The sequence below is a fragment of the Hyperolius riggenbachi genome, unplaced genomic scaffold (genome assembly GCF_040937935.1).
Source record: "Hyperolius riggenbachi isolate aHypRig1 unplaced genomic scaffold, aHypRig1.pri scaffold_282, whole genome shotgun sequence".
NCBI lineage: Eukaryota > Metazoa > Chordata > Amphibia > Anura > Hyperoliidae > Hyperolius > Hyperolius riggenbachi.
In genome coordinates, this window is record NW_027152493.1 from 54,032 (window position 1) to 67,946 (window position 13,915).

Sequence of the window (13,915 nt, forward strand, 5' to 3'; positions counted from 1 at the left end):
TTCAGGTTCCTGGCATCAAAAATGTGTGAATGGAAGCAGTTTATCCACCAAGGAAATCTGATTGGCTGTATGTGGCCCCGCCCATTTAGTGAATTTGGACCCCAGTCACCCAATGACCGACTGTAGCAAGTTTGAAGCCTCTGCCATTAACAGTGTAAGAATAGCAGCAGTTTAAATATTCCCCTTGAAAATCAATAGGTGAATTTTGATTGGCTGTTGTAGGCTCCACCCACTTTCTTGAATCTTAATGGCATTCTCCCAGTGACCAACTGTGTCAAGTTTGAGACCCCTGTGATTAACAGTCTAAGGGCTCGATTCACAAAGCGGTGCAAAGTGTTAGCACCATGGTGAAAAGGCCCTTATCACGCCTAAAGTCACTTTAGGCATGATAAGAAGAAACTCGCGCGAAGTTGCCGCGCGTACGCGCGTACGCGCGTAAGTGCGCGCGCAACACCCGACGCTTCGCGCGAAGCTCCCATTAAGCCCTATGGGACTTTGCGCGCGCTCTTACGCGCGTACGCGCGAACGCGCTTACGCTCGGTAACTTCGCGCGAAGAGCAGGAAAAATCGGTGATAACTCAGTGGTGAAAAGGTCATCACACCTAAAGTCTTTTAGGCGTGATAACTGGGTTATCACCGCTTTGTGAATCGAGGCCTAAGAATGGCTGCAGTTTACACTTTCCCATTTAAAATGAAATGCTGAAATTTGATTGGCTGTTTTATGCTCCGCCCACTTTTCCTGGATTTGTAACCTCCGTCACCAAGTGACCAACTGTGCCAAGTGTGGGGACTCTGGCTTTATTACTGTGAGAATGGCAGCCTTTTACATTTTTTCCATTTACATGAATGGGTGAAATTTGATTGGCTGTTTGTAGCTCCGCCCAGGTGTGCAGGGGGGACCCAAGACCCCCAGAACATATCATCCCAGGTAGTAAGGGATCTGTATACCAAGTTTCGTTCAAATCGGTCAAGCCGTTTTCAAGTGATCGCGGCACATACACACATACACACACACACACATACATACATCCGATTTTATATATATAGATTTTAAAATGTTACTATGAAGGAAAATGAACCAGGATAGAAAGGACCAGTGTGGTTTGAATTATAAAACAACATATTTTTCTTATGAAATCTTTATGGTATGCGAAACTAGGGGTGTGATGGGGGCGTGATCTGGGTTGTTGCAGGGGCGTGGCTTAAGTGTCCCTCTTTCTCATTTTAAAAAGTTGGGAGGTATGTTGTTGACATGACAGTAATTACTGAAGGAGTAATTATCTGCACAGAGCAGGCGTCTTTGTCACTCATTTTCCACACCAGCACTAATCCACTGACAGCAAAGTATGACTTTCCTATTTACCGGTCCCTGATTGGCTGGCCTGCAGTTGCCAAGACCCGGCCACCAAAGGATCCAGTCCCGCAAAATAACAGCGATAGAATATTGGTAATTTTACTGATATTCCATTATCCACTATAGTAGCCTACATTGCTGGATCCCAGTTACTGATCACCTGACTACACTGCTGGATCCCAGTTACTGATCACTGATCACCTGACTACACTGCTGGATTCCAGTTACTGTCCACTGATTAACTGACTACACTGCTGGATCCCAGGTGCTGACCACTGATCACCTGATTACATTGCTGGATCCCAGGTGCTGACCACTGATCACCTGACAACACTGCTGGATCCCAGGTGCTGACCACTGATCACCTGACTACACTGCTGGATCCCAGTTACTGACCACTGATCACCTGACTACACTGCTGGATCCCAGGTGCTGACCACTGATCACCTGACTACATTGCTGGATCCCAGGTGCTGACCACTGATCACCTGACTACACTGCTGGATCCCAGGTGCTGACCACTGATCACCTGACAACACTGCTGGATCCCAGGTGCTGACCACTGATCACCTGACTACACTGCTGGATCCCAGTTACTGACCACTGATCACCTGACTACACTGCTGGATCCCAGGTGCTGACCACTGATCACCTGACTACACTGCTGGATCCCAGTTACTGATCACCTGACTACAGTGCTGGATCCCAGGTGCTGACCACTGATCACCTGACTACACTGCTGGATCCCAGGTGCTGACCACTGATCACCTGACTACACTGCTGGATCCCAGTTACTGTCCACTGATCACCTGACTACACTGCTGGATCCCAGGTGCTGACCACTGATCACCTGACTACACTGCTGGATCCCAGGTGCTGACCACTGATCACCTGACTACACTGCTGGATCCCAGGTGCTGACCACTGATCACCTGACTACATTGCTGGATCCTAGTTACTGTCCACTGATTAACTGACTATACTGCTGGATCCAAGGTGCTGACCACTGATCACCTGACTACACTGCTGGATCCCAGGTGCTGACCACTGATCACCTGACTACACTGCTGGATCCCAGGTGCTGACCACTGATCACCTGACTACACTGCTGGATCCCAGGTGCTGACCACTGATCACCTGACTACACTGCTGGATCCCAGGTGCTGACCACTGATCACCTGACTACACTGCTGGATCCCAGGTGCTGACCACTGATCACCTGACTACACTGCTGGATCCCAGGTGCTGACCACTGATCACCTGACTACACTGCTGGATCCCAGGTGCTGACCACTGATCACCTGACTACACTGCTGGATCCCAGGTGCTGACCACTGATCACCTGACTACACTGCTGGATCCCAGTTACTGATCACCTGACTACAGTGCTGGATCCCAGGTGCTGACCACTGATCACCTGACTACAGTGCTGGATCCCAGGTGCTGACCACTGATCACCTGACTACACTGCTGGATCCCAGGTGCTGACCACTGATCACCTGACTACACTGCTGGATCCCAGGTGCTGACCACTGATCACCTGACTACACTGCTAGATCCCAGGTGCTGACCACTGATCACCTGACTACACTGCTGGATCCCAGGTGCTGACCACTGATCACCTGACTACACTGCTGGATCCCAGGTGCTGACCACTGATCACCTGACTACACTGCTGGATCCCAGGTGCTGACCACTGATCACCTGACTACACTGCTGGATCCCAGGTGCTGACCACTGATCACCTGACTACACTGCTGGATCCCAGGTGCTGACCACTGATCACCTGACTACACTGCTGGATCCCAGGTGCTGACCACTGATCACCTGACTACACTGCTGGATCCCAGGTGCTGACCACTGATCACCTGACTACACTGCTGGATCCCAGGTGCTGACCACTGATCACCTGACTACACTGCTGGATCCCAGTTACTGACCACTGATCACCTGACTACACTGCTGGATCCCAGGTGCTGACCACTGATCACCTGACTACACTGCTGGATCCCAGGTGCTGACCACTGATCACCTGACTACACTGCTGGATCCCAGGTGCTGACCACTGATCACCTGACTACACTGCTGGATCCCAGGTGCTGACCACTGATCACCTGACTACACTGCTGGATCCCAGGTGCTGACCACTGATCACCTGACTACACTGCTGGATCCCAGGTGCTGACCACTGATCACCTGACTACACTGCTGGATCCCAGGTGCTGACCACTGATCACCTGACTACACTGCTGGATCCCAGGTGCTGACCACTGATCACCTGACTACACTGCTGGATCCCAGGTGCTGACCACTGATCACCTGACTACACTGCTGGATCCCAGGTGCTGACCACTGATCACCTGACTACACTGCTGGATCCCAGTTACTGTCCACTGATCACCTGACTACACTGCTGGATCCCAGGTGCTGACCACTGATCACCTGACTACACTGCTGGATCCCAGGTGCTGACCACTGATCACCTGACTATGATCTGCTGGATTCCTGTTGCTGACCACTGATCACCTGACTGTGATCTGCTGGATCCCAGGTGCTGACCACTGATCACCTGACTACACTGCTGGATCCCAGGTGCTGACCACTGATCACCTGACTACACTGCTGGATTCCAGGTGCTGACCACTGATCACCTGACTACACTGCTGGATCCCAGGTGCTGACCACTGATCACCTGACTACACTGCTGGATCCCAGGTGCTGACCACTGATCACCTGACTATGATCTGCTGGATTCCAGTTACTGACCACTGATCACCTGACTACACTGCTGGATCCCAGGTGCTGACCACTGATCACCTGACTACACTGCTGGATTCCTGTTGCTGACCACTGATCACCTGACTATGATCTGCTGGATTCCTGTTGCTGACCACTGATCACCTGACTGTGATCTGCTGGATCCCAGGTGCTGACCACTGATCACCTGACTACACTGCTGGATCCCAGTTACTGTCCACTGATTAACTGACTACACTGCTGGATTCCAGTTACTGATCACCTTACTACACTGCTGGATCCCAGGTGCTGACCACTGATCACCTGACTACACTGCTGGATCCCAGGTGCTGACCACTGATCACCTGACTACACTGCTGGATCCCAGGTGCTGACCACTGATCACCTGACTACACTGCTGGATCCCAGGTGCTGACCACTGATCACCTGACTACACTGCTGGATCCCAGGTGCTGACCACTGATCACCTGACTACACTGCTGGATCCCAGTTACTGTCCACTGATTAACTGACTACACTGCTGGATTCCAGTTACTGATCACCTTACTACACTGCTGGATCCCAGGTGCTGACCACTGATCACCTGACTACACTGCTGGATCCCAGGTGCTGACCACTGATCACCTGACTACACTGCTGGATTCCAGGTGCTGACCACTGATCACCTGACTACACTGCTGGATCCCAGGTGCTGACCACTGATCACCTGACTACACTGCTGGATCCCAGGTGCTGACCACTGATCACCTGACTATGATCTGCTGGATTCCAGTTACTGACCACTGATCACCTGACTACACTGCTGGATCCCAGGTGCTGACCACTGATCACCTGACTACACTGCTGGATTCCTGTTGCTGACCACTGATCACCTGACTATGATCTGCTGGATTCCTGTTGCTGACCACTGATCACCTGACTGTGATCTGCTGGATTCCTGTTGCTGACCACTGATCACCTGACTGTGATCTGCTGGATTGCTGTTGCTGACCACCGATCACAGATCGGACATGTTGTAAACGATTGATGTGACGGTAAGTTGTATCGTGTGTATGAGCCTTAGTGATTCCTCTTGGTGTGCAATGTTCTCTTCTGAGCAGTTTTTGGCATAGCGGTCCCGACACAGATTGGTATAAGTGTTGTGTGTTTCACAGTAAGGTTACTCTGTCCTACTTAGGGCTCCTGCACAAGTGCAACTTCTCCGCCCAACCATTGTCCAAACTTGGTCTTTTGGATGATAGTTGGGAGTGTGTATGGGTAGCAAACGACAAGACGACCATTTGTTAACGGGCAATTTGCCCGATCCACCTAATGAAACATCGTGCAGGTTGGCCAGGTGTGTACAAGTCGTTTGAACGACTTGTTGTTTTTGAATGCGGACATGTTGGTGCGCTCAGTATTTAAATGAGTTGGTTGTCTAGTTAGTCAGCAGGCGTGTACATACCTGTCATGTAAACAACAAGTCGTGCAGATCGTCATGTTGTGCGGTTGGTCATGAATTAAGATGCACGTGTGTATGAGCCTTACACACAAATCCTCATTCAAAAAGGAACAGCTGTCCCTACTTCTGATGTAAAGCATATATAGACATACCTGTAGTTCCCAACTGTCCCTCTTTCCTCCTCATTTGTCCCTCTTTCAGGACTTTGTCCCTCTTTCTATGTAAATATGTTTATTTCTCTACTAAAAAATGTTTTTGACTCTAAACTTTATTCCCATCCTTTGAATTGATATATTACTAATTTTAAAATGGTACTTTGAAGGAAAATGAACCAGGATAGAAAGGACCAGTGTGGTTTGAATTATAAAACAACATATTTTTCTTATAAATCTTTATGGTATGCGTGACTAAGGGTGTGATGGAGGCATGATCAGGGGTGTGGCAGGGGAGTGGCTTAAGTGTCCCTCTTTCTCATCTCAAAAAGTTGGGAGGTGTGTATACAGAGGTTCAAGCGGGCCTTGTGACAACAGAGGGCGCTGTAAGATACAGGGGAGTCTATAGAATGTAGATTGTTGCTCAGCCAGTTGTCTTATGATCCGGCTACTCTGCATGCCAGGAAGATGGCTTCATTTTGTACCTATACCAGGGTCCTTCTGGCTAGCCATACTGGGAAATGGGGGGAGGGCCTTTTTACCTATCGGGGGGGGGGGGGGGGGGGGGAGGAGAGCTACCTCTGGCTACCTGTACAAGGGACTCTATGGCTTTCCATACTGAGGGGGTTCTTCAGGCTAGTGGCTACCTTTACTGGGGAGGGGGTGCTCTGGCTACCTGTACTGGGGGGGCTACTTCTGGCTATCTATACTGGGGAGGGGGTGTACTGATGGCTACCTACATGGGTGGGGGGGGTTCTTCTGGCTATCCATATAGCTTCAATTTTTTTTTGGGGGGGGGGGGGCATTTGGGTGATCAAATGATCAAATTAATATTTGTATGGTGAGCTTTAGATATTTATTAAGGCTAACTAATTAGCAATGACAGGAACCAAATGTAAACATCACAGACAGAACTTAGTGTCTTTAGTGCAGAGCAGATTGTCCAAATGATGGTGCTATTGTGGAACAAAAGTTGTCTACAGTTGAACTTGGCTACCCTAGTAAGTGGTTTTCCCCCTTGTGTACCAGAGCAATTTTCACCTTTCAGCGCTCCTTCCATTCATTCGCGCCTATAACTTTATTACTACTTATCACAGTGAAACAATCTATGGCCCATATGCAATTCCTTTTTTCACCTCAGTTTTCTCCTAGGTGATATTTTCAAACTTTTCAATAAAATGTCTTTAAAATCATCAGCAGGCAAAAAAATACTCAAAATATTTTTGATAGTACCTTTTCACATACTTTTTGGTACTTTTTCAATTGCAAAGTGCTGAAAAATTATTTTAAATAGAAGATGAAAAATTATCTCCTAGGAGAAAACACTGGTGAAAAAGTGAATTGCATATGGGCCTATATCTTGTTTTTTTTCGCCACCAATTAGGCTTTCTGTAATTGGTACATTTTGCTAAGAATTAACGTATTTTATTCTAAATACATTTTAACAGAAAAAATAAGAAAAAAGGAAAACATTCATTATTTCTCAGTTTTCGGCCATTATAGTTTTAAAATAATACATGCTACTGTAATTAACCACTTCAGGATTCTGCGTACGCTTAAGTACGCCCCTGGATCCTGAAGTGGATGCCATGGAAACGGGTGCTCATACGAGCGGCCGTTCCATGTCAGCTCACGGAGGGTGTCTCCGTGAACACCCTGCGAGCCGTCGATCGCGGCTCGCAGGGTAAATGTAAACACACGGGGAAGATCTTCCCCGGTGTTTACATATATACGGCGCTGCTGCGCAGCAGCGCCGTAGAGGAGATCGGCGATCCCCGGCCTCTGATTGGCCGGGGATCGCCGGCACCTGATAGGCTGAAGCCTATCCTATCCGGCGCAGGACGGAACTCCGTCCTGCGCCGCTCACAGGGGGAGGGAGAGGGAGGGAAGGGGAAGGAGGCCAGGAAGCGCTGCGGAGGGGGGCTTTGAAGAGTCCCCCCCCCCCCCACAAGCGCAAGCAGCCGGCGGCGATCAGACCCCCCCAGCAGGACATCCCCCTAGTGGGGAAAAAAGGGGGGAAGTCTGATCGCCCTGGCTGCTAGCTGATCGGTGCTGCGGGCTGGAGAGCCCACGCAGCACCGATCAGCAAAACCACCCCCTGGCACAGAAGTGGTTAAAACCTGTGTGTTTTATTTGACCCTATCCTGTTCACTCTACGCTGCATGAGCCTGGAAACAGTTAACTGTATGTTACTGAGCAGGGGTAGTACTCAGAGGGGCACATTGATTCCTGCCAGGGGGGCAGTGTCCCACATCCAGTACATGCACCCAGATCTCACATGGCACTAAGTACCTGCAATCAACACCCGCATGACACTCGATACCCACCCATAGCCAGAACCCACATGACACCCTGCACCCGAACCCAGAACCCACATGGCACCCAGCCTCAGATTTCAGCACCCACATGACAACCAATACCCCCTAGCCAGAAACGAGGAGGGGGGGGCATTGCAAGGCCCCTTTTTTAATTTTGAGCCCCCACTTAAAGCGGACTGAAACCAAACTTTTTTTAATTCAAAATATTTAGTTGCACCACTCTGATACATACAAAGATAAATAAACACTCCTTCAAGCCTATGAGCATTTCAGTGCATGCTTTTCACCCTTCTCTTTCCATAACTAGGGTTATACAGGTGGCAGCCATTAGCAATTCCTAATTTGCCAGACACCTCCTTCCTTTCATATTGCTGGGACAGAATCCCGCAGACTGGTGGGGTAGGAGGCTCCTACCCCACCAGTCTGCCGCATTCTGTCCCGGCAATATGAAAGGAAGGGAGGGGTTCCTCCAATAAATGTAAAATATTTTATATTTGTCATCATGCAGCTGAAAAAATGCTGCTATGCATCAATCTAAGTTAGAAAATAGATTTTATTTCTGAAATCTTGTATTTTTAATTTGGGTCCACTTTAAGGACCCTCTGCACGGCCCTGCCTCCCTCAGGCAAATAATAAGTAACTGGTTGTTCTGGATTCTGAGAAGCAGAGACTTTGGACTTTGTTTCCTCTCCTGCTGCCAGCGATGGCGTCTGCTATTCTGAGCGAGGAGCTGGAGTGTCCCGTCTGTCTGACCATTTATACAGATCCTGTAATGCTGAGATGTGGTCACAACTTCTGCCGGGTCTGTATTGATCGTGTGCTGGACTCACAGGAGGGGTCTGCAGGTTATTCCTGTCCTGAGTGTAGAGAGAAGTACAAGGAGCGGCCTGGATTACACAGGAACATTGCTCTGAGGAACATAGCAGAGCGTTTCCTGTCTACTCAGCCAGATCAGGAGGAGGCCGGAGTCCATTGTACTTACTGTGTGGACTCTCCTGTACCTGCTGTTATGTCCTGTCTGCTGTGTGACGCTTCTATGTGTGATAAACACCTGAGAGTCCACAGCAAGGCACCAGAACACATCTTATGTGCCCCCACCACCTCCCCGGAGACCAGGAAATGCTCCGTCCATAAGAAGATCCTGGAGTATTACTGTACTGAGGATGCCTCATGTGTCTGTGTGACCTGCACTCTGGCTGGAGAACATCGGGGACACCAGGTGGAGACACTACAGGAGGCCTCTGAGAAGAAGAAGGAAAAACTGAGAAATGATCTGCGGAAACTGATGGCAGAGACAGAGGAGGCTGAGAAAAGAGTACAGAGTCTGGAGGAACGCAGGAGAAAAGCACAAGAAAAAGCAGCTGGTGAAGCAGAGAGAGTCACTGCCCTGTTTAGAGACCTCAGGAGACGGCTGGAGGAGCTGGAGAAGAGAGTCCTGAGTGACATCACAAGCCGGGTACAATGCTATGATGACATCATCAGACAGCTGGAGATAAAGAAGGAGGAGTTGTCCAGGAAGATGTGTCACATTGAGGAGCTGTGTCACATGACCGATTCACTGACTGTCTTACAGGAATCAGACACAGGTGACTTGTGTGACACGGAGGACAGACATGATAAGCAGCTCCATGATGGAGGGGATCGGGATGTGGCCGGCATCTCACACACATTACACACAGGACTGGCTGATATCATGTCTGGGGTAACTGGGGGGATCTATATACAGCCTGCAGACATATTACTGGATGTAAACACAGCTGGTAATAGGCTACATATATCAGATAACAGGAAAACTGCATCCCGGTCAGATAGAAGGCAGAAGCGCCCAGACACACCAGAGAGATTTAATTATTATACTCCTCAGGTGTTGAGCAGCCGGAGTTTCTCCTCAGGGCGACATTACTGGGAAGTGGATGTTGGGGGATCAGATAGCTGGGCAGTCGGGATGTGTTACCCCAGTATAGACAGGAGAGGACAGCAGTCAGTGATTGGATGGAATGACAAGTCCTGGTGTTTGGACAGGTGTGGTAATCAGTACGCAGTGATACATGACAGTGAAGGGATGAAGTTACCTGATGGGATCCCCAGTGATAGATTCAGGATATATCTGGATTATGAGGCCGGGCAGATCTCCTTTTATGCCCTGTGTGACCCCATCAGACACCTCCACACGTTCACTGCCACCTTCACTGAGCCTCTCCATGCTGGGTTATGGGTGATAGATGGTTGTATAAAGATATCTGGGGGGAGTCGGGGGGTGTGAGAGCTCCGCCCACTGGTGACATCACAGGGAGAGGATTGTGATTGGCTGATTGTCCTGCCAGTAATTACTAGCTGTCTGTGATTTCCAGGGACAATTCCTGGTTTCTGTCCTGAATCATTATATCCTGAAATCCTTATTTATTGTCACATTATTATAGCTGTATTTCTTTATCTGTAACTGATGATAATCTCTATTCTCTGTATTACTTCCAGTGATGAGCCGCCTGTGATAAGAAACATGTCACATGAGGCAAATTATGTCTCTTTCTTTTTCTTACAGTATATTCTTGTTTCATATTACAACATAAATAAATGATATAAAGCAGATAAACAGCAAGCATTACTCATGAATATAAATATTGACAGACTGAGTCTAGCAGGAGGTGGTGCATCAGACACTTCATTAGGTATAACTGCATAATGTGTATGCATTATGTACTACAACACCTATAAAGTTATTTTAGACACATAGTTTCACTTACCTGGGGCTTCCCTAAGCCCCCAGCAGCTGCCCTGTCCCGCGCCGGTCCTGCCCGAGTCTCCATTCTCCCGCCACCAGCTCCGTTCCGTGCCGTAGACTTCTAAGTTGACTGCCACCACGCGTATCTTTTCTTCGCAACTCCGCTATTGCAGAGGGGAACGTGATGAAAAGATACGCGTGGCAGGGCTGCGCTGGCGTCGACTTAGAAGTCTACGGCATGGAGCTGGCGGCGGGAGAATGGAGACTCGGGCAGGACCGGCGCGGGACAGGGTGGCTGCTGGGGGCTTAGGGAAGCCCCAGGTAAGTGAAACTATGATTCTAAAATAACTTTACAGTTCCACTTTAATACCATAATACCATCCCTGCTACACATACCTGAATCCATCTGCAAATGGATAACCAATTTCCTAACCGATAGGAGACAGCGTGTCAGACTTGGGAAGCACACATCAAGCTATCTGAGGCCCAGTGCACATCAAAACCGCGAGCAGATCCTCAAAATGCTAGCGGTTTTGGAGCTGATTTCAGAGCAATTCTAGGCAGGTTTAGAGAGGTTTTCTAATTATGCCTAGCGTTTCTGGCAGCGTTTTTGTGTAGCAGATTTCATATATTCTTACAGTAAAGCTGTTACTGAACAGCTTCTGTAACAAAAACGCCTGCAAAACCGCTCTGAACTGCCGTTTTTCAGAGCAGTTTGAGCTGTTCCTATACTTTACATTGAGGCAGAAACGCTTCTGCAAACCACAAACGTGCTGCAGGAGGCACGTTTGCGGTTTGCTAAAAACCTCAAACCGCTGGTGTGCACCATCCCATTGAGATACATTACCCAAGCGTTTTCACAGGCGGATGCTGTTGGCGGATCGCTCCTAAAACCGCTCGGTGTGCACTGGGCCTGACAGTCAGTACTGGTGCACCCCAGGGCTGTGTGCTTTCCCCACTGCTCTACTCACTGTACACCAATGACTGCATCTCCACAGATCCATCTGTTAAGGTTCTGAAATTTGCAGACGACACAACAGTAGTTGGTCTCATACAAAACGGGGACGAGTCTGCATACAGGCATGTGGTGGGACAGCTTTCCTCCTGGTTCAGCAGCAACAACTTGGAACTAAACGCTCTCAAAACTATGGAGATGATAATAGACTTTAGGAGATCTCTCTCCCCCCCCCCCCCCCCCCCCCGCAGCACCTCCTCTTAACCATAAATGGATCCACAATAACCCAGGTAGAGTCATTCAAGTTTCTTGGGTCCATGATCTCAAACAACCTAAAATGGGACAACAACACTGCCACTATTGTCAAGAAAGCGCAACAGAGGATGTACCATCTACGGCAGCTGAAAAAGTTTGGCCTACCTAAAAATCTAATGGTGCAGTTCTACACTGTAATCATCGAATCCACCATAACATCATCTATGACTGTATGGTTCGGCTCCTGCTCAGCATTAGGAAAGGGGAGGCTGCAGCGCATCATCCGATCAGCGGAAAGGATAATTGGCTGTAGCTTACCTTCCCTGCAGGATCTTTACACTAGCAGGTGCAGAAAGAGAGCAACCAAAATTGCCTCTGACCCCTCCCCCTGCTCACTGCATCTTCCCAAGATTGCCTCTGACCCCTCCCACCCAGCTCACTCCATCTTCCCCAGATTGCCTCTGTGGTGATATATTGGGGTGCTGATGCTGTTAAGGATAATACAGTAATATATTTTCATTTTCCCATTTTTATGTCTGCTGTGTACTACTGTATCATATGGGATTGTATGTCAGCCAGTCTGGCTTTTGGAAGGTGTCACCTGCATAATGTCTATATGGAGATTAGAGATGTCGCAAACCTCCGAATTTCGGTTCGCGAACCCCGTTCGCGAACCTTCGCGGAAGGTTCGGTTCACGGAAAAGTTCGCGAACCGCAATAGACTTCAATGGGGATTCGAACTTTGAAAAATAGAAAAAATTATGCTGGCCACAAAAGTGATGGAAAAGATGTTTCAAGTGGTCTAACACCTGGAGGGGGGCATGGCGGAGTGGGATACATGCCCAAAGTCCCGGGGAAAAATCTGGATGTGACGCAAGCGTTTTAAGGGCAGAAATCACATTGAATGCTAAATTGCAGGCCTAAAGTGCTTTCAAACATCTTGCATGTGTATACATCAATCAGGGAGTGTAATTAGAGTTCTGCTTCACACTGACACACCAAACTCACTGTGTAACGCACCGCAAACAGCTGTTTGCATAGTGACGGCCGTGCTGGACTGGTGCGCACCGTGGCCAGAGTGTAGGCCGTGACGGTTTTCAAGCCCATATGGTCGCCGGGCTGTGGTAGCTCAATGATAGAACAACAGTGACTGTCCAGCTGATCAAATTTGGTCTGTCCACAATGGAGCAACGACCTTATTATCTTCTTGTATGTAGGTAGGCATAGGTAGGAGTCCCAGTATAGGTAGGTAGGCATAGGTAGGAGTCCCAGTATAGGTAGGTAGGCATAGGTAGGTGCCTCAGTAGTTAGCTAGGCATAGGTAGGAGAACCATTATAGGTAGGTAGGCATAGGTAGGTGTCCCAGTATAGGTAGGTAGGCATAGGTAGGAGTCCCAGTATAGGTAGGTAGGCATAGGTAGGTGCCTCAGTAGTTAGCTAGGCATAGGTAGGAGACCCAGTATAGGTAGGTAAGCATAGGTAGGTGTCCCAGTAGTTAGCTAGGCATAGGTAGGAGACCCAGCATAGGTAGGTAGGCGTAGGTAGGTCCCCTAGTGTAGGTAGGTAGGTGTCCCCGTATTGGTAAGTAGGTGCCCCAATAGTTAGGTAGGTGTCCCAGTATAGATAGTTAGGCAGGGGCTGGCTGGGACAGTAATAACAATTACCAAGGTCCAGCTGCAACAGATAGGGCTGTATGTCAGTGTCAGTGAGCAACACACACAAAAAAAAAAACATCAGGAAAGCTTAGCTCTCAAAAGAGCTGTTGAGGGGTGATATTTTAGCAATAACAATCAGCCAGGAGCAAGCCAAGACCAAGAGCCTAACTAATCTGTCCCTAGGAGAACAAGTCTGCAGCAGCTGTCCCTAGTCTGTCTCTAGCAGGCACACAAGTGAGTGTAATGGCCGGCAAGCCTGCCTTATATAAGGGGGGGGTGGGGCTCCAGGGCTTAGTGTAGCCTGAA

General features: G+C 48.9%; 1 protein-coding gene across 1 annotated transcript; it reads left to right on the forward strand.

The window, feature by feature from the left end:
• The first annotated feature begins 8,716 nt into the window (after positions 1-8,716).
• LOC137543874 (E3 ubiquitin-protein ligase TRIM11-like) lies at positions 8,717-10,557 on the forward strand. Its single transcript, XM_068264946.1, has one exon. The coding sequence runs from the start codon at positions 8,726-8,728 to the stop codon at positions 10,283-10,285; it is 1,560 nt and encodes a 519-aa protein (XP_068121047.1). The 5' UTR covers positions 8,717-8,725; the 3' UTR covers positions 10,286-10,557.
• The last annotated feature ends 3,358 nt before the right edge of the window (positions 10,558-13,915 follow it).